Source organism: Schistocerca gregaria, chromosome 7 (genome assembly GCF_023897955.1).
Source record: "Schistocerca gregaria isolate iqSchGreg1 chromosome 7, iqSchGreg1.2, whole genome shotgun sequence".
NCBI classification, from domain to species: Eukaryota; Metazoa; Arthropoda; class Insecta; order Orthoptera; family Acrididae; genus Schistocerca; species Schistocerca gregaria.
This window is the reverse complement of record NC_064926.1, coordinates 272,710,991-272,736,740: the sequence shown is the minus strand read 5'-3', so window position 1 is coordinate 272,736,740 and position 25,750 is coordinate 272,710,991. Positions and strand designations below refer to the sequence as shown.

General features: G+C 37.7%; 1 protein-coding gene across 2 annotated transcripts in view; it reads left to right on the top strand.

The window, feature by feature from the left end:
- LOC126281974 (sorbitol dehydrogenase-like) overlaps positions 1–25,750 on the top strand; it is a 115,940-nt gene that overhangs the window by 20,179 nt on the left and 70,011 nt on the right. For both annotated transcript variants that reach the window (XM_049981351.1, XM_049981350.1), the window contains exon 2: positions 10,392–10,425. Coding sequence is in view for 1 of the 2 variants with exons in the window: in XM_049981350.1 (XP_049837307.1) it covers positions 10,392–10,425 (34 nt within the window). In the remaining variant the exon portion in view is untranslated. The remainder of the gene's footprint in view (positions 1–10,391; positions 10,426–25,750) is intronic.

The window sequence follows — 25,750 nt, the reverse complement described above, 5'->3', positions numbered from 1 at the left end:
AACACACAGAAGCATACGATTACACAATTGTGTCAATAAAACATAAGAGACTATCTGATGCTGTCCACAGACCTGTTAACAACAATAAACATAAACAACACTAATGCACTATTTCAGTTAAACTTCCTGCCAGATTAAAACTGTGCACCAGACTGGGGTCAAAGCTGGTAGCTCTGCATTTGATGTGCAAGTGCTCTACCAACTAAGCTAGCCATGCACAACTTGCAACTTGCCCTCACAGCTTTGCTTCTACCAGTACCTCAACTCCTACCTTCCAAACTTTACAGAAGTCCTCCAGCATACATATTGGGGCTAGTACTCCTGGAAGAAAGGATACTGTGGACATATAGCTTAGCCACAGCCTGGGGGAGAATTTACATTCTTTAGCTCAGTGTGTGCCATTTGGAACTTTCCTGATGGATTGAAACTGTGCCCCAGACTGGGACTTGAACCTCAGACTTTTATCTGTAGTAGTGGTAGTAGTGGGCAAGTACTCTATTAACTGAGCTATCCAAGAATGGCTGATAACCCACCCCCATAGCTTTACTTTCACCAGAATCTCATCTCCTAGATTACAAAATTCATAGAAATTCTCCTGCATTTTTGGCAGGACTAGCACTCTTGGGACAAACAATACTGCAAAGACATGGGTTTGCCATAGTCTGGGAGGCTGCTTCCAGAATAAATTTTCACTCTGCAGCAGAGTGGAGAACTGCAATTGTAATCATTTACATACCCACCCATTGTATGTAAGTGTAGAAAATTACATTGTCATCTGATCATGTCCTCTGGATGCTTCACTTTCTTTGTCAGACAGTGTGTGTAAACACACACACACACAAACACACACACACATACCAGCCAAGGTAACCTTATGTGACCTGAGCAAGGCCTTTGACTGTGTTGACCACTCTGTTTTACTCTCTAAACTCGAATATTATGGAATATGTGGCAAAAGTTTAAAACTTGTCAAATCATACCTTAATAATAGGAAGCAAGTGGTAAGCTCAGGAAGTAATGTGTCAAACACACTTGAGGTTCAACACGGAGTGCCACAGGGATCTAAATTAGGACCACTTCTATTCCTCATACATATAAATGACCTACCGGCAAATATTAATGTAAAGACATATATGTATGCAGATGATACAACTCTGCTGTCTGTAAACCATGATTTTGATAAACTTGTAAGCAGTATGAATTTGGCAAAAGAAAATGCAACATCATGGTTTAATGCAAATGGGCTACTATTAAATGAGACAAAGACCCAGAACATGTGGTTCAGTCTATCAAAGACTACAAAAATAGAAAAACAAAGTGCAAAATTTTTAGGTATAATCCTGGACAACAAACTAACATGGGACTCTCATGCAGAACACATAGCAGTTAGGCTGTCAAGAGTTATATACCTGTTGAAGAGGCTGATGTTATGTGTGACATCGGAATATGTAAGGACAGCGTACTTTGCTTTTTTTCAGTCTGTTTTAAGGTATGGGCTAATGCTCTGGGGAAATAGCAAAAAAATAAATGAAATTTAGGTGATCCAAAAGAAAGCAATCAGAGTAATAGCAACGGTAGATAATAGGACACATTGTAAACCATTGTTCATTAAATATAGAATTTTAACAGTTATTAATCTATATATTCTTGATAGTGTTAACTTCATACTTGCGGAACTACCTAATTTAAGTGTAATGAATCAAAGACATGACTACAATACAAGAAACTGTACTTCTCTGATCTTGCCACAGAATAGATTAGCAAAAACAAACAATAGCCATAAGTACATGTCAATTAAAATATATAACAAATTGTACAAATATGTCACAAGCATGCCAATCAAATTATTTAAGGAAAAGCTACACAGCTTCTTGTTAATGAACCCATTCTATTCAATAGAAGAATTTTTAGAAATACCCAATATCAACTTAAGTTAAATGTGTTAAATATATTTAATAAAAATATTAGGTTAAGTGAACTGACGAAGTCTATTGCATGTAATAATGCTGAATGACCAATAAAGAATCTGAATCTGAATCAAAACATAAACACACTCACAGAGGAATAGCAAACATTTCCACAGCCACAAAAACAAAATAAAAGATGTCTGTATTACTGCAAATAAGTAATCACACAAGACAGTATAAGTCCTACATTACTTGTAATTTGTAGAATGTTTGGGTGATGATGTGTGTCTACAAATTTCTTTAGACTTTGTATAGATGCTCATTTTCATGATTTATGTTGGAAACGAAACTGATTAAAACTGTTAAATCAGAATACAGAATCCCACTACAAATTTAACAGAAAAGACATAGTCTACATAGTATTATTTTCACATCTTGTATTACAGATGTGTAAATCACAATTGACCCCTAAATGATGTTTATAATCTGCAACAAACACTGCCAATGAGTAAATTTACTGGGAACTGAGTGTAAGAATTTGACGATCTTTGAGAATATGCCTGTGAGATGTGAAGCTATACTCTTTACAAAGTATTCTTGTTGGTTATGTTACCTGAAAGAATATTTTGTTTACTTTAGGTACATTGCTCAGAAAATCATCCCATACAGCACCAGAGAGTGAAATTATACAAATTGACAACATTGCCCATGTCTGGAGGCCAACAAATGAAAGTTACTTTTAAGAGGAAAACACACTGCACTGATTTTAGTGTTGACTCCATTTTAATTAGTAAATGATTTGGTCCTCAAGGAATTTTACATTCAGTGCTAACAGATCCTTTTTATTTGTTTCAAATGGCGTAATATGAGTCCTTGTCATATTAAGACTTTAAATGTTTTGTTGTGAAGCAGTAGTTGTTTGGTTCAATTATCATCTGAGCTGTGTTCGGTAAGGTTGAGAGTTAGTGCCTTTTTTGTATCACACACAAACATAGCTGTTTTTTGAAATTTGTAGGAAGATTGTTTATGGGGCTATCTAATGCTTAGGTTTAATTTTTCTACAAACTAGACAGTTGCATTAAATAACTGTATTGTTTGTGTCCAAGCCAGGAATTTCTATTATTATGATTTCTTCCTTGTAGCACAAATAGTTAATTCTGTGGTGTAGTACACACATATTCAATTTAATTCAATTTCAGAAATCAGTTTGGTGTGAAACTCTGTGTGCTTAGAAAAATCAGCAAGTTCTAAGGGATATGAAAAGAAGTGGAGAGAGACAGTGCATCACAGTTGGAATCAGTGAACCCATACAAATTGTTGTTGTTGTTGTGGTTTTCAGTCCTGAGACTGGTTTGATGCAGCTCTCCATGCTACTCTATCCTGTGCAAGCTTCTTCATCTCCCAGAACCCACTGCAACCCACATCATTCTGAATCTGCTTAGTGTATTCATCTCTTGCTCTCCCTCTACGATTTTTACCCTCTACGCTGCCTCCAATACTAAATTGGTGATCCCTTGATGCCTCAGAACATGTCCTACCAACCGATCCCTTCTTCTGGTCAAGTTGTGCCACAAACTTCTCTTCTCCCCAATCCTATTCAATACTTCCTCATTAGTTATGTGATCTACCCATCTAATCTTCAGCATTCTTCTGTAGCACCACATTTCAAAAGCTTCCATTCTCTTCTTGTCCAAACTATTTATCATCCATGTTTCACTTCCATACATGGCTAAACTCCATACAAATACTTTCAGACATGACTTCCTGACACTTAAATCTATACTCGATGTTAACAAATTTCTCTTCTTCAGAAACGCTTTTCTTGCCATTGCCAGTCTACATTTTATATCCTCTCTACTTCGACCATCATCAGTTATTTTGCTCTCCAAATAGCAAAACTCCTTTACTACTTTAAGTGTCTCATTTCCTAATCTAATTCCCTCAGCATCACCCGATTTAATTCGACTACATTCCATTATCCTCATTTTGCTTTTGTTCATGTTCATCTTATATCCTCGTTTCAAGACACTGTCCATTCCGTTCAACTGCTCTTCCAAGTCCTTTGCTGTCTCTGACAGAATTACGATGTCATCAGCGAACCCCAAAGTTTTTATTTCTTCTCCGTGGATTTTAATACCAACTCCAAATTTTTCTTTTGTTTCCTTTACTGCTTGCTCAATATACAGATTGAATAACATCGGGGAGAGACTACAACCCTGTCTCACTCTCTTCCCAACCACTGCTTCCCTTTCATGCCCCTCGACTCTTATAACTGCCATCTGGTTTCTGTACAAATTGTAAATAGCGTTTCGCTCCCTATATATTTACCCCTGCCACCTTCAGAATTTGAAAGAGAGTATTCCAGTCAACATTGTCAAAAGCTTTCTCTAAGTCTACAAATGCTAGAAAGGTAGGTTTGCCCTTCCTTAATCTAGCTTCTAAGATAAGTCGTAGGGTCAGTATTGCCTCATGTGTTCCAACATTTCTACGGAATCCAAACTGATCTTCCCCGAGGTCGGCTTCTACTAGTTTTTCCATTCATCTGTAAAGAATTTGTGTTAGTATTTTGCAGCTGTGGATTATTAAACTGATTGTTCGGTACTTTTCACATCGGTCAACACCTGCTTTCTTTGGGATTGGAATTATTATATTCTTCTTGAAGTCTGAGTGTATTTCGCCTCTCTCATACATCTTGCTCACCAGATGGTAGAGTTTTGTCAGGACTGGCTCTCCCAAGGCCATCAGTAGTTCCCATGGAAAGTTGTCTACTCAGGGGGCCTTGCTTCGACTCAGGTCTTTCAGTACTCTGTCACACTTTTCACACAGTATCGTATCTGCCATTTCATCTTCATCTACATCCTCTTCCATTTCCATAATATTGTCCTCAAGTACATTGCCCTTGTATAGACCCTCTATATACTCCTTCCACCTTTCTGATTTCCCTTATTTGCTTAGAACTGGGTTTCCATCTGAGCTCTTGATGTTCATACAAGTGGATCTCTTATCTCCAAAAGTCTCTTTAACTTTCCTGTAGGCAGTATCTATCTTACCCCTAGTGAGATGTGCCTCTACGTCCTTACATTTGTCCTCTAGCCATCCCTGATTAGCCATTTTGCACTTCCTGTCGATCTCATTTTTGAGATGTCTGTATTCCTTTTTGCCTGCTTCATTTACGGTATTTTTATATTTTCTCCTTTCATCAATTAAATTCAATATTTCTTCTGTTACCCAAGGATTTCTACTAGCCCTCGTCTTTTTACCTACTTTATCCTCTGCTGCCTTCAATACTTCATCCCTCAAAGCTACCCATTCTTCTTCTACTGTATTTCTTTCCCCCATTCCTGTCAATTGCTCCCTTACGCTCCCTGAAACTCTGTACAACCTCTGGTTCTTTTAGTTTATCCATGTCTCATCTCCTTAAATTCCCACCTTCTTGCAGTTTCTTCAGTTTTAATCTACTCTCATACAAATACCTGAGTGTAACTCTTTGAAGGAATATCAAATAGAATGATTACATAATCTTGGTCATAGTTCAATCAGGTGGCAGACTTTAGTTTATTGGTATAATATTGGAGACACGCAATCAGTCTACAAAGGAGACTGTTTAGAAATCACTCAAGTTGGGCATCCTACAATATTGTTCGACTGTATAGAACCTATACCAGATGGGACTAACAGGAGCACATTGAACATATACAGAGATGTGCAGCACAAATTTCAGTTTTTTTTAACCCATATGAGAATGTCATAGAAATGCTGAAGAAACTGAACTGGCAGAGTCTTGAAGATAGATACAACCCTATCCTGAGAAAGCCTACTTATAAAGTTCCAAAAACCAGCTTTAAATGCTTACTCTAGGAATATACTACAAACCCCTACATACCATTTCCATAGAGATCATGAGGGCAAGATTACATTAATTACAGCAGGCGGTAGGCAGCTAAAGAGTCATTCTTTCTGTGCTCCATATGTGAATGTAATGGCAAAAACTCTAATAACTGGTTCAATGGGATGCACCACCTGCCATACATTTCAGAGTTGTTTGCAGAGTATAAATGTAGATGTATAAAACTTGAATAGACTGTGCAATTCTCAATTTAAAAGATCAGAAATATTTTTAGAAAAGAAGAAAAAATGGCCTGTGTTTTACTTTTAGTAGAGAGTTACTTGAAATACATTTGGTGCAATGTAGTATGTTTGTCTTATTAAAGAAGCAATATTGCTTTAGAATGATAAAATAAATTTTTCAGAATTTTTTTATCTTCACTCCTTTAAACTAGCTGTTGACTAAAAATTCCTAGCTGTAATCTTTACTTCCAGTTGGATTTGCTGTACTGCCAAAGAACTAGGAACAAAAGTGACTAAAATGAGTCACTGAAATTAGATACTATGACAAAGCAAGCTGGGATCACTTTACATTATTGCAAATTTTTGTACCTCAGAGGGTGCCAGAATGGCATATTTTGGCTATTTTCAATCTCTTGCCACATATGGAATAATATTTTGGGGTTCCACAACAGGGCGCCTAAAACAAATTTTTCTGTTGCAAAAGAGGGTCATCCGAATAATAACTCACAGTCATCCACAGACACACTGCAAACCCATATTCAAAAAGCTCAGAATACTTACTATACCATCATTATACATATAAAAATGTGTATTATATGTCAGGACCCACATTGCAGATTTTCAGACAAATGCCGACTTTCATAACTACAATACCCAGCTCAGCACTCCATACTCAGAGAACAAAAAGAACTAATACACAAAGGCGTGTGAGCCATATCGGTGCAAAACTGTACAACACACTGTCAGTCAACATCAGGCAGTTAGAAGATGATAACAAATTTGAAATAGAATTTAAAAAATTTCTAGTAGGACAATGTTTTTATTCTGTAAATGACCATGTAGGTCAATAAATTTTTTCTGATGATATTTATAAAGGCAAAATGGAAAATACTTTATCTGTACCTAATCATTCATTACATTTACATACTTAAAGGACAGCTGTTGTTGATGTAAATATATACTTAAGCAGTGTTGTGTATATAAGGACTTGCGATTTAAGGAGGACAAAACTAAAGCCTTATGAAAAACAGACTATGCATTTAAAATAACAAGCAGGGATGTATATAGGCTATATTAATTTAATTGTATTATTATTAACCTCATTGTATTATTTTGTTTTGTACTTTTTTACATGTATATTGTTTGTGTCCCATTTCTTTGAAATGGCTTACATGTACCCTTGACAAAATCCATATAAAATTTATTGTCAACGGATTGATAAATAAAATAAATAAATAAATACTTTCTCTCTTGTTTTGCCATCTACCTCCTTAAATTCATTTTATTTTCATTTTTGTGAAATTACCATTAACATGCAAGAGTATAATCTCCATTTCCATAAAACGTTGGCCCTCAGTCTTAAGTAATATAGCACCAGGTCTAATTTTGTGCATAGTTTTGTGTATGAACTTAATTTCATTATTTATTTTGACCATTTCTAGTTAATATCTTTTGCTACAGATTATTATAGGATGAAATCAGTAACTAATTCATGATTTAGATTCAATTGTTGACTTATAAACAAAAATAAATTCTGTACTAATTGTAAACATTTGGAAGAAGAACTACTAGGATTATTAAAGTATTTATTTGGCTCCATTCAAAAAAATATTAGCAAAGCCAGTCGTTAATTAATTCCAAAATAATTACCATATTTTTCAAAAGTATTATTTTGATAAGTACATCTGTTAATTTCATCATTTAAACAAATAATTTGGCCTAATGTTTGTCGTAGAAGGAACTATTTAAAAGAAGGAATTTTTCTATCTATTCAGTTAATTGAAAGAGTTATGTTTTAATTGTAATTTCTGTAACTTCAACATTGAACAATGTATAGTTTTAGTGCCTATTATTGTGAGGATATATAAAGGACCAATTTTTGGTCCTGAGACAGTTTGTCCATGGCCAATTTTCAGACATGAAATATTTGTTGGTCAGATTAACAACAATGTATCAACTTAACAGTGGAATAAGTGCAACACAAATAGGCAAGTGTTAGAACAATTAATGACAATGTCTGTTTAATTTATTTGAAAAATAGTGTCACACATACTTTATTTTTCTGCAAGAACTGTGGACTGTGTGGTTAGGTTTTTAGTGCTCATGGGCATTCAACAGCAAACTGCTGTGGTAGTATACTGATGTTGCCTGCAATCCATTAATGAGTGGCCATATAATTGTATAATATTGGGGAGGGGGGTGGGGGTTTGTGAACAGTGAAAGTACAGAACAGGGAAACACAATTGTGGAACTGTCGGCTACATGATTTACTGTAGTCAGTGTTGACCTTCCACCACCCATTTTTCAACCAGTGTAACAATGCCATATGATAAAAGTTAGCAGGAAAGTTACTAATTTAAAATAATTGAAGTTTCTTCAGTTATGTATCTGCTGTTTATCTATCATTGCATGCATAATATTTATGTGAGGGTAATTATCAAATGGCAATTGTGATCTACATGTTGTCAGGATAGAGGCTAGTTTTCATTGCTCACACGTAACTACATGTTTACTGTTTCAATGTAAACTTATACCAGAACATACCACAAGAGAAAAACTCTCTCATCCAGGTACTATAACTCTTCCAAATAATTGATTTATGGTAACAACAGATAAAAATGCTATGCAAATTAGGGACTTTCACTTCAGATTAGGAATTTCTTTCTATAGTCAAGATCTCTGACAGGTGGCAAAGTTGTCACCAGTTTTCAATGCTGAAGTGCTAACAGCTCCATGCCAATGCAGTAGCCACCTACCGAGCTGTAGCAATGTTGAAGTATTACCATAGAGACATTTACAAAATCTCACTACTTTATTGGTCCATGAAGCTACTGTGCCCAGCCCACAGCAACTGTCAGGGATCAACTATGTCACTCAACTATAACAGTTTTACTCCTACTATTTTATTCACTCTGGTGCAATGGTTTCATCAACATTCTATATAATCCAACATAACATAGTTCACTGATTCTAACAATACTGAGTGCTATGATTGAGACATTTAGTAATGAATATGTAATTACAATTATTGATGTTCAGATGTATATAAATTGCATCAGCAGAACACTATTATTATAAATGTGTCTAATGTCCTTAATGCCAAGATATTCTGTGTAACCCAGTTTCTGTGTAACCCAGTGTTCACTTGCTTCAGGGAAAAAAATTGAACCATTCAGTAGACTGCCTATAAACATCTGATAATTCCATAACCATCACAATAATAATAATAATAATAATAATAATAATAATAATATAGAATTAAAAGTGAAATATTCATTAAATGACAATTTACTTTTTTCATTGTGTTTATTTTTATGGTCATAGATGTTTTCTGTTGAATTAACAATGGTTGATTTAGTGGCCAAATTTAGGTGTGATCGAGTGCTTGAATGTTTAACAAACAAGGAACAAAATCCTTGCAGCACTTTAAACAAGGTTGGTTGTTATCCTGGAAAACAGGAGAGTCCACAGTGCACACTTGATGAAGATGTAGAGGAAAATATGAAACATCCTGATTCACATTAACGGGAAAGTGAATGAATGAGCCGAAGTGTCAGTACAAAAGACAACCTCAATACTTCAAAGAACCATCTCTGGTCTAAACTACCTCCATACACTGCTGGTAAAACACCTCTTTGGGCCATTGGTGCACCCAGCCCCTTTGAAAAGAAGCAAAATTGTGACTTGTGGAGTGATTACATCTCTGCAGTCAACTACTGTTGTGTTGTTAAATCCATTGAAGACATGCAACTCTATGTACTGCTGTGACCAGTGGCCTTTCACAAAACATAAACTCCAAATACCACTGCATGCAGTCCCCATGTCAACATTCACTTGAAATCTAACTATGGAAAATCCAGGATAGAGTATGACAGTATTAGGAAAAGAGTAGTTGCTACTCACCATACAGCAGAGATGCTGAGTTGTAGATAGGCACAACAAAAAGACTATCAAAAAGTATCTTCGTACATCCATAGTTGAAATGGAGGACAGTGGGATGTCAGCTGGTATAAATTTATATTGAAAATTAAGAAATTCCTCCAGCTGTATTTAAGGTGTTGATTTTATTTTGGCAACTAGTTTCAATGTTGTAACAACGTCATCTTCAGGCCCATACACTTGTTGACGTCAACTGCTTGCACCTGATACTAGAAGTAAGTGGTGAGACACGGACGTGTCCATACACCATCAATTGTCAACTCACAGTTGACAGTTGATGATTGGAGTGCTGACACAATAATAATAATAATAATAATAATAATAATAATATAGAATTAAAAGTGAAATATTCATTAAATGACAATTTACTTTTTTCAGTGTGTTTATTTTTATTGTTTGCTGGATAACTGATTCTGTTTTCATCATCCCATCATGGTCATTACTTGTTTACAAAAGAACCATTTCCATTTTTTGCAGGAAAAGAGACCAATTCCAGAACCAGGAGAAAATGGTAAGTTTTGAAGAGAAAAAGGTGTTGTTTTGACTGAGGACTGAGTCTTGACAGTTTTATTTTTCCTGCTATGCCAATTATTTTCCTAAAATTTGAGGAGAATTATTGGCGCATTGTATTAATGAGAGGTGGAGTATTCTTAACAATACCAAACAGGAGGAGATGTGTTTTTTTTTTTTTTTAATTAAAAGCTACTCAATTTGTGCTAAACCATTTAAGCACTAATAAAAAATATTTATTATTGTATTTTCTCTGTTAATGTTTTTCTACTCGTTTTAACAAAAATTCTGGTATCAGGAAGGAGGAATAATTTTCGTCCTGATTCAAGTAAAATAGTTGGTCACTGATGTATCCTCAGAGCACCAAAAGGCCCATGATTGAACTCTGCAGAATGTGATTGTAATTTTTCTTTAAGAAAATCTTGTGATAGCCTTTCCTGAATTACTTGTGCACCCTAGCACAACTTTCTGGAACCTTTTTCTCAAATATCAGCTAAATAAGAGCAACAATGTTGGAAGAGACAGATTGATACTTACTGTAAAGAAGACATGACAAGTGTAGACAGGTACAATTGAAAGACACATATAGCTTTTGCCCGCAGCCTTCATCAGTAAAAGAAACACACACATGATTTACACATACACACACACACACACACACACACACACACACACACACACACACACACACGCCTCTTGTACACATGACCGCCAACTCCAGCAACTAAAGCATCTTGGCATTCCAGCCCGAGACGCTGGTGTTGGCGGTCATGTGTGCAAGAGGTGTGCTTGCTTGTGTGTGTGAATTATGTGTTGGTCCCTTCTACTGATGAAGGCTGTCGCCAAAAGCTATATGTAACTGTCTTTCAACTATGCCTGTCTGCAACTTGTCATGTCTTCTTTACGGTAAGTAGAATTTTGTCTTTTCCCACAATGTTAATATTCCTACCAGAGTTTCCATTGTTTGATTTTTGTCTATCAGCTAAATAAGAAATATGCTAAACCAGATATTCTATAATAATTATGACTGACGTCATCAAATTCCTTCAACAGTCACAGATGATTCAAACTAATATTATTTTACCATTTACTCATTCAGAGTATAAATAGCTGTCTCAATAGAATATCCTTTTTGAAATCCAGAATGTGATTGTCAAAGTATACCATTATGCCACAAGTAGGTGAATACATAAACTTCTCATTTCTTATCAACAACATCTGAGGAGAGACACTGTCTGGTAGTAATTGTTATGTGTGGATTTACTTTCATATAGAAGCACATAACAATGGCACATTTTACTCTGTCTTGTAAAATAGTCAGTTCCAATTCTGTATTATAAAGTAAGAACATTACATTTAAAAAGCCACAGCATGTAATGTCACATTCTATCATTCCCCATAAGAACCTTTAATGTTCAGGGGTGTGATAATTCTTTATTTCGGATGAAGACATGAGAAACTATTGATATCACTACATTTCCTCTGTATCTTATCTTCACAGGATCGTTTCCCTTTCATTTCTAAATTACTTGCAGAAACTTTCTCATCTACCTTTAAAATATGACCCTTGAAATATTTGCTACACAGGAACTGTTCTTTACAATGGTCCTACTCACATTAATAGAATATTTCTATGACAGACTGTTCCAACACTGCTCAATAAAAGGCAGATACATCTCAGTTCTCCTTGGGCAGGCACAGGTGATAAGGCTACCCATGAGGAGGCCCTACTGCATACATTCCGTGCATGGGTGAGTCACAATGCCTCTCATGCCAGGTCCTGTACAAACATCTATGCTACTGCCCAAGTGCCTGACTGCCCGACTGCCTGCACTTCAGCTGTTCGATGAACCCTGCCCACCACTGTGTGTGGACATCTAGCTGTAGACAGCAGTAGCCACTTGAGCTGAAACAGCCCACTCTCTGGCTTACTTCCTTGTTTCTCAGTCCAAAATGTTACACATATGATTCATTTTGATTTTAGGAATTGCCAGTTTCAGACAAGGTATGTAAGAACGATGGACAAAAGAATTAATATTGCTTCTCCCTCCTCCAGGAGACATCATGTTAATACTGTGCAACACCATTTCTAGCCTTGATAATGTCCTCAGTCCAGTGAGGAAGAGAGTTCACAGTTTCTTCAGGTATGCCATATCCAGCTGAAGCCACTCATTGTTGATTAGATCCTGTAGAGCTATCAAATTACCAGAATATTGAGTGCAACATTATTTCTACTAATTCATATGGTCATAGATGTTTTCTATTGAATTAACAATGGTTGATTTAGTGGCCAAATTTAGGTGTGATCGAGTGCTTGAATGTTTAACAAACAAGGAACAAAATCCTTGCAGCACTTTAAACAAGGTTGGTTGTTATCCTGGAAAACAGGAGAGTCCACAGAGCACATTTGATGAAGATGTAGAGGAAAATATGAAACATCCTGATTCACATTAACGGGAAAGTGAATGAATGAGCCGAAGTGGCAGTACAAAAGACAACCTCAATACTTCAAAGAACCATCTCTGGCCTGAACTACCTCCATACACTGCTGGTTAAACACCTCTTTGGGCCATTGGTGCACCCAGCCCCTTTGAAAAGAAGCAAAATTGTGACTTGTGGATTGATTACATCTCTGCAGTCAACTACTGTTCAGTTTCTGTGTTGTTAAATCCATTGAAGACATGCAACTCTATGTACTGCTGTGACCAGTGGCCTTTCACAAAACATAAACTCCAAATACCACTGCATGCAGTCCCCATGTCAACATGCACTTGAAATCTAACTATGGAAAATCCAGGATAGAGTATGACAGTATTAGGAAAAGAGTAGTTGCTACTCACCATACAGCAGAGATGCTGAGTTGTAGATAGGCACAACAAAAAGACTATCAAAAAGTATCTTCGTACATCCATAGTTGAAATGGAGGACAGTGGGACGTCAGCTGGTATAAATTTATATTGAAAATTAAGAAATTCCTCCAGCTGTATTTAAGGTGTTGATTTTATTTTGGCAACTAGTTTCAATGTTGTAACAACATCATCTTCAGGCCCATACACTTGTTGACGTCAACTGCTTGCACCTGATACTAGAAGTAAGTGGTGAGACACGGACGTGTCCATACACCATCAATTGTCAACTCACAGTTGACAGTTGATGATTGGAGTGCTGACACATTATACGCGAATCCAGTAATGCTGGCAACTGCATGGGTATCATATCAACCTGTACCGCATTAAAACCACATGAAGATGACGCAATAAAGCGTCGAAACTGGTAGCAACAAAATAAAATAAAACCTTAAGGACAGCTGTAGGTGTTTTTATTTTTTGTCACAATAGTAAACTGGTGTCGTCCTAGAGATGTCCTGCTCGAGCATGGAGATACAAAAACATGGAATATGTGGAGAGGGGGTAAGGCAGCTTGGTGCAGTCTGGAGGTTAGACATTAAGTGGGGGGGGGGGGGGGGGGGGGGGGGGGTTAGCAGAAAAGGAGAGGAGTGAAAAGATTGTGGGTGCCTTGGTGGAATAGAGGCCTGTGTAGTGCTGGAATGGGTACAGGGAAAGGGCTAGATGGATAAGGACAATGACTAATGAAGGTTGAGGCTAGGAGGGTTATGGGAACATAGGATATATTGCTGGGAGAGCAAGGTCCCATCCCAGATATGCATATCAGGAAATCTGGTGTTGGTAGGAAGAATCCAAATCGCACACACTGTGAAGCAGTCATTGAAATGAAGGTCATGTTTGATAGCATGCTTAGCAGCTGGGTAATCCACCTGTTTCTAGGCCACAGTTTGTCAGTGGCCTTTCATGTGGACAGACAGCCTGTTGGTTGTCAAACCTGCATAGAATGCAGCACAGTGTTTGCAGCTTAGCTTGTAGATCACATGACTGTTTTCACAGTTAGACCTGCTTTTTATGGAATAGGTGACACTTGTAACTGGACTGGAGTAGACAGTGGGCGTATGTCTGTGACATGTCTTCCATATACATTTATTACAGGTATATAAGCCATGAGGCAAAGCGTTGGGAGCAGGGATTGAGAAGGAATGGATGAGGATATTATGTAGGTTCAGTGGGTGGTGGAATGCCACCTTGAGAGGGGTGGGAAGGATAGTAGGTAGGACATTTCTCATTTCAGGGCATGATGAGAGGTAGTCCAAATACTGGCAGAGAATGTAATTTATTTGCTCTATTCCTTAGAGGTAATGAGTCTCAAGGTCAATGTTGCACTGTGGCCAGATGATGAGTTTGGGAGGTGGTGGATGAGTAGAGATAGAAGGCATAACAGATCTGTTTTTGTACAAGGTCAATGTTGCACTGTGGCCAGATGATGAGTTTGGGAGGTGGTGGATGAGTAGAGATAGAAGGCATAACAGATCTGTTTTTGTACAAGGTTGGGAGAATGAAGGCATCAGTGAGACTCTCAGTACATTTTGAAAGCAGGACTTGAGTTGGATCTCCATTCATTAATGACAGCAACTGCTGTCAAGTTTTCCGATTCCATTCAACTGAGTGGCACATACAAACTATTTCAGTCTTGTTATGAGTCTCAATAGTGGAGGGTCATGTACCTGCCTTGCACCAGTTCTACACCATCTACAGAGCTCTATGAAAGGGGTGATTTATATTTGTTTTTTGAAGATTTTTCTGAATGTATGATATTACTGTCTATTATAAACAAGTCAGTAGGAAATTGTCATCAGAAGGAACAATACCATCATTCTACAGATCAGAGTGAAAAAAAACCTTAATCAGGCAGATAGGCTACAAAATTTAAAAAGGAAAATGGGTAGCTTGATATTAGATACAGTGGGAATTATTGAAGTTTAGTGGCAGGAGGAAGAGGACTTCTGGTCAAGTGAATATAGGGTTACAAATACAAAACCAAATAGGGGTAATGCTGCAGTAGATTTAATAGTGAATAAGAAAATAGGAATATGGGTGGACTACTATGAACAGCACAGTGAACACATTATCACAGCCAAAGTAGATACTAAGACCACACCCATCACAAGAATTCAATTTTATATAACAACTAGCTCCATAGAAAGTAAAGACACAGAAGAACTGTATGATGAGACAAAAGAAATAATTCAGATAGTTAAGGGAATAAAAACTTTAATTGTGATGGGGGACTTGAATCTGACAGTCAGAAAAGGAAGAGAAGGAAAATTAGCATGTGAATGTGGACTGGGGGAAAGCAGTGAAAAAGGAAGCCAGAAAGTATAATTTTGTACAGAACATAATTTAATCATTGTTAACACTTGATTTAAGAATCATGTAGGAACATTGCATATGTGGAAGAGACGTGGAGATACCAAAAGGTTTCACATAGGTTACACAATGGTACCTACCATATCTCCATGTATCTTCCACGTATGCAATGTTAAATTATGTTCTATACAAAATTCTATTTGCTGGTTTCCTCTTTCATTCCTTTCCCCCAGTCCACATGCACCTACTAATTTTCCTTATCTTTCTTTTACAACTATCAGATTCAAGTCCTCCATCACAATTAAAGTTAGATAAAGATTTTGAACCATATTTTAAGTAATAGGACATTTCCAGTTGTACTCTAACTACAATTTACTGATTATGAAATGTATATTAAAACTGAAGCAATTGCAAGAAAGGTATGAAATTAAGGAGACTGGATCTGGATAAGTTGAAGGAATAAAAGGTTACTGAGAGTTTCAGATGGAGCATTATACAGCAATTGATTAGAACAAGGGAAACGAAACACAGTAAAAGATAATGGGGTAGCTTTGAGAGATGAAATAGTGAAGACAACCGAGAATCAAATAGGTAAAAAAAACAAGGCCTGGAAGAAATCCTTGGATATCACAGGAGACTTTAAATGTAATTGATGAAAGTTGGAAATACAAAAATGCAGTAAATGGAACAGGCAAAAGGAAATATAACTATATAAAAATGAGATGGACAGGAGGTGCAAAATGGCCAAGCAGGAATGCTTAGAGAACAAATGTAAGACTCAGAGACATATTTCACTAGGGGAAAGACAGATACAACCTACAGGAAAATTAAAATGGAATCTGGAAGAAAGAGAAGCAGCTGCATCAACATCAAGAGCTCAGATGGAAAACCAGTGCCACGCAAAGAAGACAAAGATGACAGGTGAAAGGAGTATATAGAGGGCCTACACAAGGATGATGAACTTTAAGGCAATATTACAAAAGGAAGAGAATGTAAATAAACATGACATGGGAGGTAATATATTGTGAGAAGAATTTGACAGAAGACTGAAAGACCTAAGTTGAAACAAGGCTTCTAGAATAGACAACATTCCTTTGGAATAGCTGATATCCTTGGAAGAGCCAGCCATGATGAAGCTATTCCACCTTGTGTGCAAGATGTATGAGATAAGAGAACTATCATCAGATTTCAAGAAGAATGTAAAAATTCCAGTTCCGAACAAAGCAGGTGCTCACAGGCATGAACATTGCTGAACACAATTTAGTAAGAGATGGTTTTAAATAGTGGCATGAATTGTTTCCAGGAAAATGGGAAAGCTTGTAGTGGCAAACCTTAGGGAAGGCTAAATTGAGTTCCACAGAAATGTAAGCACATGAAAGGCAACACTGAACTTGACTTATCTTGGAAGAAAGGTTAAGGAAAAGCAAACCTGCATTTATTCCATTTTTAGACTTGGAGAAAGCTTTGGACCATGTTGACTGGAATACCATCATTGAAGTTCTGAAGGTAGCAGCAATAAAACACAGGGAGAAAAAGACTATTTATAACTTGTACAGAAAGCAGGCAGCAGTTATAAGAGTCAAGGAACAGTGGCTGAAAAGGGACTGAGATCAGGTTGTAGCCTGTCCCTGATGTTATTCAAGCTGTACATTGAGCTAGCAGTAAAGGAAAACAAAGAAAAATTTGGAAAAAGATTGAAGTTCAGGAGGAAGAAATAAAAACTTTGATGTTCATCAATGACATTGTATTTCTGTAAAAGACAGCAAAGGACTTGGAAGAGCAGTTGAATGGCATGGACAGCATCTTGAAAGGAGGATATAAGATGCATGTAAGGCAAAACAAGGCTAATGGAATATAGTTGAATTAAATCAGGTGATGCTGAGATAATCAGATTAATAAATAAGACAGTAAAAGTAGCAGAAGAGTCTTGCTATCTGGGAAGCAATATAACTGATGATGGCCAAATTAGGGAGGATATAAAATGTAGACTGACAATGAGAATAAAAACATTTCTGAAAAAGAGAAATGTTTTAACACCAAACACAAATGTTAGGAAGTCTTTTATGGAGATATTTGTCTGGAGTGCAGCCATTTATGAAAGTGAAACACAGATGATAAACAGTTCAGACAAGAAGTGAATTGAGGGTGTTGATATGCAGTGTTACAGTAGAGTGCTGAAGATTAGATGGGTAGATCACATAGCTAATGAAGAGGTACTAGTACAATTGGGAGGCAAGAAATTTGTGGGACAAATTAACTAAAAGAAGTGACCAGTTGATAGGACACACGCCAAGACATCAATGGATCACCAATTTAGCTCTAGAAGGACATATGAGGAGTGAAAATCATAAAGGGAGATCAAGAGATGAGTACAATAAGCAGATTCAGATGGATGTAGGTTACAGTAGTTACATGGAAATGAAGAAGTTTGCACAGGATAGAGTAACATGGAGAGCTTGTAATATAGCATGGCAAGATTGTTTTTGTAGGTGAAGTTTGGGATGTGTATCGTTGCTTAACACAAGAAAAATAATAATTAATATACCTTGGCTACTACAGATATCCTCCAACAATAAAATAATATGTATCTTGTGTAATCCAGGGTGCTGCTTCTTGTGCTCCTGTAGGTTCATCTTGATGTTACTGCATCGCCACACAGGAATCATGCAATGGCAGAAGTAAGTTTCAATACTTTTTGTTCACAGAAAATTTTATTTCACATACTGAAAGTTTGGCGCAAATGTACAAAGTCTGCCTACATGCTGTTGAAATAAAATTCAGTCCAAGACTGACTTAAAACCAACATAAGACTGACCTAAGACTGGCCTATGGTGGCATACAAATTGCCTCTATTTATGAGATCTTAAACAGTTACTGTTATTGTCACATATTCAATTTGCTTATTTAACAATTAAAGTTTTACATACATCTTCCCAAATTTCATAGAAAATTACATGGAATAACATTGAATAATTTCATACAAAGACAGGAAAGGATCTGTTTCAATTAAGACTATAAATTACATGTTTTACCATTGCAACAATGTATTTCATTAATTTGCATATATTATTTTATTAATGAAAAGGAGCATTATCCTATCATTTACAGGTGAACAGAGTGATTACTTTTATTGCATGAAATACCCAGATTCAATTAGTTACATTTTGTATGAGCAAATGTTACATTTTCTATATGGTCATAATTACAGTTCTTAGCTGTCTCTCAATGACTAGAAATATCAGAACTTTAATTGTAAATTACTCCATAATTACAACAGCAATTTTATTCCTACCACATTCCTGTAGTTTGTATTGTGTGCAAATTGTGAATGTACTTTAGGCTTTAATCCAACATGTTTCCTTCATTCTATACACTGGTGAGGCACATCATAAACAATGTCAAAACAATAGCTTAAATTAGTGTGAATTTCTAACTTTCTGCTTAAAAAATCTTCCTTATATTCAAATCCAGACAACCAGAAAAAAACGAAGTCAAAGCAACAGTTTAAATTGGTGTAAATTACTAATATTATATATATGAGCTCTTCGGGAGAGTGGGAATGAGACTGGAATAGGATACAGGATCCCAAAAAGGGGTTGTGGTATTACAAGCTGCACCAAACCAGTCATCAGACTGAATATCAAAATAACATCAACAATAAGGCAGTGCTTCTAGATAATTGCTTGAGTTTGGTTTTTCATTTCGAAAATTCAATGATACCTGTAGTGATCAAAGGTTTCTAGAAATAATTTTTACAGTGTAGCAGATCATGCATTGATTTAGACCTTCCTGGCAGATGCTCTACTGACTGAACTATCCAAGCTCAACTCATAGCTTTAATGCCTGCCCTCATAGGTTTAATGAAGTTTGGTGGATAACAAAAGTGGTACTCATTGAAGTAAAACTGTGAGGGCAGGCTATAAGTTGTGCTTAAGTAGATAAGTCAGTAGAACATTTGTCCACAATAAACAAAGTCTCATTCTCAAGTTCCATTTCATCAGATTCTATCGGTAATTTTTCTTGTTAAACAAGCCATCCAAGACCTTCTTACAACTGAGTTAATTCTCAAAATCTTTATTTATGTCTAGTAAAATTCCAATTTTAGTTCAGCAGTTCAAGACTTTTTGTAATGTAAATTACCATTTATTTGGATCTTAGAATGTACAGATAAGTTTAGATTAACTTTTTGGTCCACAGTGAAGAGATCAGCAATATATAAAAAAACATCATAAAACAAGAACACACAACACATATTTTAGAAAAAGGTATGCTAATGTGCCGTCAACGTATGCAAATGTAATGGTGTTCCTATGTGTCAAATATCTCAAAAAATTTAAACATATTTTCATTTAAGAGTTTATAAACAACTTTGTTACAAAACATATAAATAATGCAATAAACTGAAGTGCATATCTTAATTCTTAGGCTGTTCTTGCTAAGCGTCATCAAAGGAAAATTCATTTTACAACACCCACTTACATTTGTAGGAGTTATCAACTGCAAGAGTTGAGCACTTCATCTTTGAGAATGAACTTCTTTGAAAACTGTTGATCTCAGTGTGTTCCAAACTCTGTATTCAAGCAGATGTGTTTGTACCGACATGATCAAAATAAACTTAATTCATTATAAATGAGCAAATACTTCATGTTGGGTTCAATATTACCGTATGTAACATCTCGACCCCCACACTGGTGAACCCAATGCTCACAAACGCTGCTTACGACACCAAAAATGTGTACTGGAACATCACCATGGACAAACAATGCAGCAACCTTTAGTTGGATTTCAACGTCCATCAACTTTGCATCATGCCACAACTGGATGCAGTGTACAGGAAGTGTAATTAGTGTGTAAATTCCCGACTCTTGTGTGAATCGTGCTTTTTGGTAACTTTAGTCACCTTCTCACACATCGACAATGCGACCAAGGTGTACATGTCATCTGTCAAAACACGCTCATCGTGTCGGTAATTTCACTTCTGGGCAGTGAATTAATTTTGTTCAGTGCTTCAAAACCAGACACTCATGCCAAACAATGGACTCCAACAAATAGGGACTATGTTGCAAATCCCAGTTCACACGCCTCCCTCTACGCAGCAGCCAAGCTGCACCGACTCTGCTCGACTGCTACCGACAGCAACATCACGGCCACCGCCTGCTGGCTCACTGACCTCATCCCATTCAAAACAAACAGCTGCGTGACATACAATCCCACCACATCTAATGAACCCACATCTTGTCAACAACTCGCCGACACTATGCATGCTTACTGCCCGGCCGTGCACTACTCGATCACACTCGCAACTTGTTCACCCACCCCAGAAGACGATTTTAGCCCTATCCATGCTTCATACAGCAGTGAACGTGTTCTCACTCCGCAGACAACGAGTACTGAGTTTCCCATTCGCGGTCGCACACACAATCTCTTCTACTTGAACTGTTACGTCAATACTGTGCCACCGACCTTGTCTTGTACACCAGGTTACCCTTTGATAGAGGCAGATTCTGATTTTGACCCCATCTTACTCAGTGATACACAGCAGACTGCTTCATGATATACATTTTCGCCTGAACATCTGCAACAGCTATGTGAGCTAATTGCGACATACAACTTGTTGGTACAAGATCAGTTACCCATGCTGCAACTGACACCAACCAAGCACAACATGCAATGAGATGCATTTTCGCCTGGACAACTGCAACAGCTATGTGAGAAAATTGTGACATACAATTTGTTGGTGCAAGATCAGTTACACATGCTGCAGCCAACACCGGGTGAGCAGGACATGCAACGAGATGCTCCTGTCACTGTTCCGCCTCCGACTGCTGACGATCCTTTGCCGTTACTACCAGCTACAACTAATACCATGACGATCACGCTACATGGACCTATGTCCCAGATGTCACAACTGCCATCATCACGCTGCCTCAAGTGGCAATTCTACATTATTGATGGGATACAAGCAACTTATTTATGCCGCTGCCACCTTTCTTTGATAGTTCCAGACACTTCGTTTCTGTACCACGGCATAACCAGCCACATTCCAGTGCTGTTTGCTTTGCCGCCCTGTTCACTACCTCCACAATGTATGACCAACACATCTGCCATTTCTGCTTCGACAAGAGAGCATCTTTCTGCTCCGATACACGAACATGCAGCAGTTTCTCATGAGCAGCTCGCAGCCTTACGACTCAACAGCAGTGCCAACAGTGACAGCACACACACAGCTCCAGTTCCATCAAACTGTGTTGCCTCTCTGCCATGGACCAGTAGTTCATCCGCCAATTCAACTTCTTCACATTCACATTACATCTCATTGTCTTCCTCCTCCGACCACAGTTTCGTCGACCATGTCTGCCTTCCACCACCTCTCACCGTCACCACACCTCATGCACAGGGCTCAAGGACATGCACCCAACCTTCGATCATGGCTGTTTTGCACATCAACACACCAACAATGTCAACTCTGCTTGGGACATCCTGCCATCTACTGCTGTAACACACTCACTGTCCACGGACTCTGAGATGACGCTTCCATCTATACCGAAGTCATCCGCCGCCAAGGTCAATCATGTACAGCTTGCTGCTTTCCACCCTGCTGCAATATCAAGTGCCTCTATAACTCTGTCATTACCATGAGTGTTGCTCATCCGGCATCTCTTACGCAACCCGTTAAGCCACAGCAAGCTTGCTCATTTATGTCATATGGCCAATAACAAACTGTTACCGGACACGTTGCACTTACCGCCATCAGTGGCAGGGCACGGTCAACGTGTAGACACCTTCCACGCCTCCTTCCTTCGCTGGTCATGCCTACCAAGCCATCAAGAAATGGTCCGATCGCACCTCGCACTAACACCTGCCACAACACGATCGGTCACGTGCACCTGCGCCATAAGCCGGCCAGGTGCACACACGCCTCTCATCATCCTTACCATGCTCTGCACTACCGGTGGGGGCTCTGTGTTGGTTATGGACTGAGAGACGACTGCCTCATCTTTGAGAATGAACTTCTTTGAAAACTGTTGATTCAGTGTGTTCCAAACTCTGTATTTGAGTGGATGTGTTTGTACCGACATGATCAAAATAAAGTTAATTCATTATAAATGAGCAAATACTTAATGTTGGGTTCGATATTACCGTACGTAACATCTCAATTCCCACACATTGATCACATCACTGCACTGAAAATATGCAGAAGTCAGATTTTATGCAACACTCATGTTATGTAATATGGGCAAATGAAGATTTTTTAATGTGTTTCAGCAGTTTGATAGTCCATTATTTGCAACTGTATCAAGTTGTAATCTCAAGAATTCAACACTATCAACTTCTTCCATCTGCTTGTTGTCATATTTAAGGCATGTACCAAAGGGAAACCTCTTATTACATTCCATTACAATTTGTTCCATAGATCATGAATACAACATTTTGTAATGATGTGGAATGTGTCTTTTTTCTGTTTACTACTTCATATCTAAAAATCCATCTATTGTGTAGGAGCTGTCATTCAAAAATTATTTTAATTTGTTTTTAAATGCTGTTTGGCTATCTGTCAAACTTTTAAAGCTATTTGGTAAATGACCAATGATTTCTGTGGCAACAGAATTCACCCCTTTTGGTGCCAAAGACAAATATAACCAGAATAGTGAATATCACACTTTCTTCTAGTGTTGTAGCTATGCACTTTGCTATTATTTTTAACTTGGGGTGGGCTATTAATAACAAATTTCATAAGTGAATATATGTATTCAAAAGGTACTGTGAATATCCCAAGTTCCTTAAAGAAATGACTACAAAGTGATCCTGTGTGAGTTTTAGCTATTATTCTGACTGCATCATTTTTATGCAATGAATACATTTTCTCTTAATGATGAATTACCCCAAAATATGATGTCACATGAAAGCAGTGAATGGAAATAGGCACAGTAGACTAATTCACTGATATGTTTATCACCAAATTTTACATTAACTGTCATATCATACATAGCAGAACCTAACCATTTCAGCAGATTATCAATTTCTCATTGATGTACCTACCCAGAAATTCTGCCTTTGCATCAGACCATGTTCAAAGCCATTTACTGAACAGACCTGTATATACTATGTTTTCTCAAAATTTAGTAAGAGTCCATTTGCAGACAACCACTTAATAATTTTCTGAAAGACATTATTACAAACTTCCTCAGCTAATTCCTGTTTGTTGGATGTGATGGCTACAGTTGTCTCATCAGAAAAAACAAATAGCTTTGCCTCTTCATGAATACAGAGTGGCAAGTCATTAACATTCAGGATGATTCAAAAAGAATATCACAACCCTGAAAATCAAGAATTCTGCAAAGAATAAAAGGAGAGTTACAGTCTTTCTGCCATCAATCGAAGGAAGCTCTGAAGTTTCACTTGATTGCTCATTTGGTCACTATGAGCACTGTAGGCCACACAACCTCCATTTCTGTTGTCAGTGCAATGATGGTGAATGCTCAACAAAAAGTTCTTTGTGTTATCGAGTATGACAGAAGTGAATCAAAAATGGTTGTTCAGCTTTCCATTTTGAGCCAAATATGGTGTTCAATCTCCTGATTTGTGTTGCATTGCATGTTGGCAAAAACAATTCACAAAGAAAGGTGTTTGTACAAAGGGGATAATTCCGGACAGTAACACACAAGTGAAAAAAATGTTGACCACATTCAGGAAGCATTTGCTTATAATCCAGGAAAATCCACCCACTGAGCTATCAGAGAGATGCAGATTCCACAACCAACCATTTGGAGAGTCCTAAGGGAAAGGTTAGTAATGAAACAAAAAAATGGCTCTGAGCACTATGGGATTTAACTTCTGATGTCATCAGTCCCCCAGAACTTAGAACTACTTAAACCTAACTAACCTAAGGATATCACACACATCCATGTCCAAGGCAGGATTCAAACCTGCACAATGTCAGTTGCACAACGTCTGTGCAGGTGGTACTGAGAATCTGCGGGAAACAATTCAGCATGAATATGATTCAACTAAGGTGAATGTTTTCTGTACCATTTCAGCCTAGAACTTTTTGATCCTTTTCCCTTCAAAGATAATTGGGCAAATGTATCTGGAAATGTTACAGAATTCACTATTCCTTCAGTTCAAAGAAGAACCAAGTCAGTTCATACACTACAGGCCATTAAACCTGCTACACCAAGAAGAAAGGCAGATGATAAACAGGTATTCAATGGACAAATATATTATACTAGAACTGACAGGTGATTACATTTTCACGCAATTTGGGCACATAGATTCTGAGAAAACTGTATCCAAAACAACCACCTCTGGCCGTAATAAAACCTTCGCATTGAGTCAAACAGAGCTTGGATGGCATGTACAGGTATAGCTGCCCATGCAGCTTCAACACAATACACAGTTCATCAAGAGTAGCGACTGGCGTATTGTGATGAGGCAGTTGCTCGACCACCATTGACCAGATGTTTTCAATTGGTGAGAGATCTGGAGAACGTGCTGGCCAGGGCAGCAGTCGAACATTTTCTGTATCCAAAAAGGCCCGTACAGGACCTGCAACATGTGGTCATGCATTATCCTGCTGAAATGTAGGGTTTTGCAGGGATCAAGTGAAGGGTAGAGCCACAGGTTGTAACACATCAGAAATGTAACGTCCACTGTTCAAAGTGCCACAATGCGAACAAGAGGTGACCGAGAAGTGTAACCAATGGCACCCCATACCATCACACCCAGCGATACACCAGTATGGCAATGACAAATACATGCTTCCAATGTGCGTTCACCATGATGTTGCTAAACACGGATGTGACCATCATGATGCTGTAAACAGAACCTGTATTCATCCGAAAAAATGATGTTTTGCCATTCGTGCACCCAGGTTCGTCATTGAGTACACCATCGCAGGTGTTCCTGTCTGTGGTGCAGCGTTAAGGGTAACCGCAGCCACGGTCTCTGAGCTGATAGTCCATGCTGCTGCAAACATTGTCGAACTGTTTGTGCAGATGGTTGTTGTCTTGCGAACGTTCCCAACTGTTGACTCAGGGATCAAGATGTGGCTGCACAATCCATTACAGCCATGCAGATAAGATGCATGTCATCTTGACTGCTAGTGATACG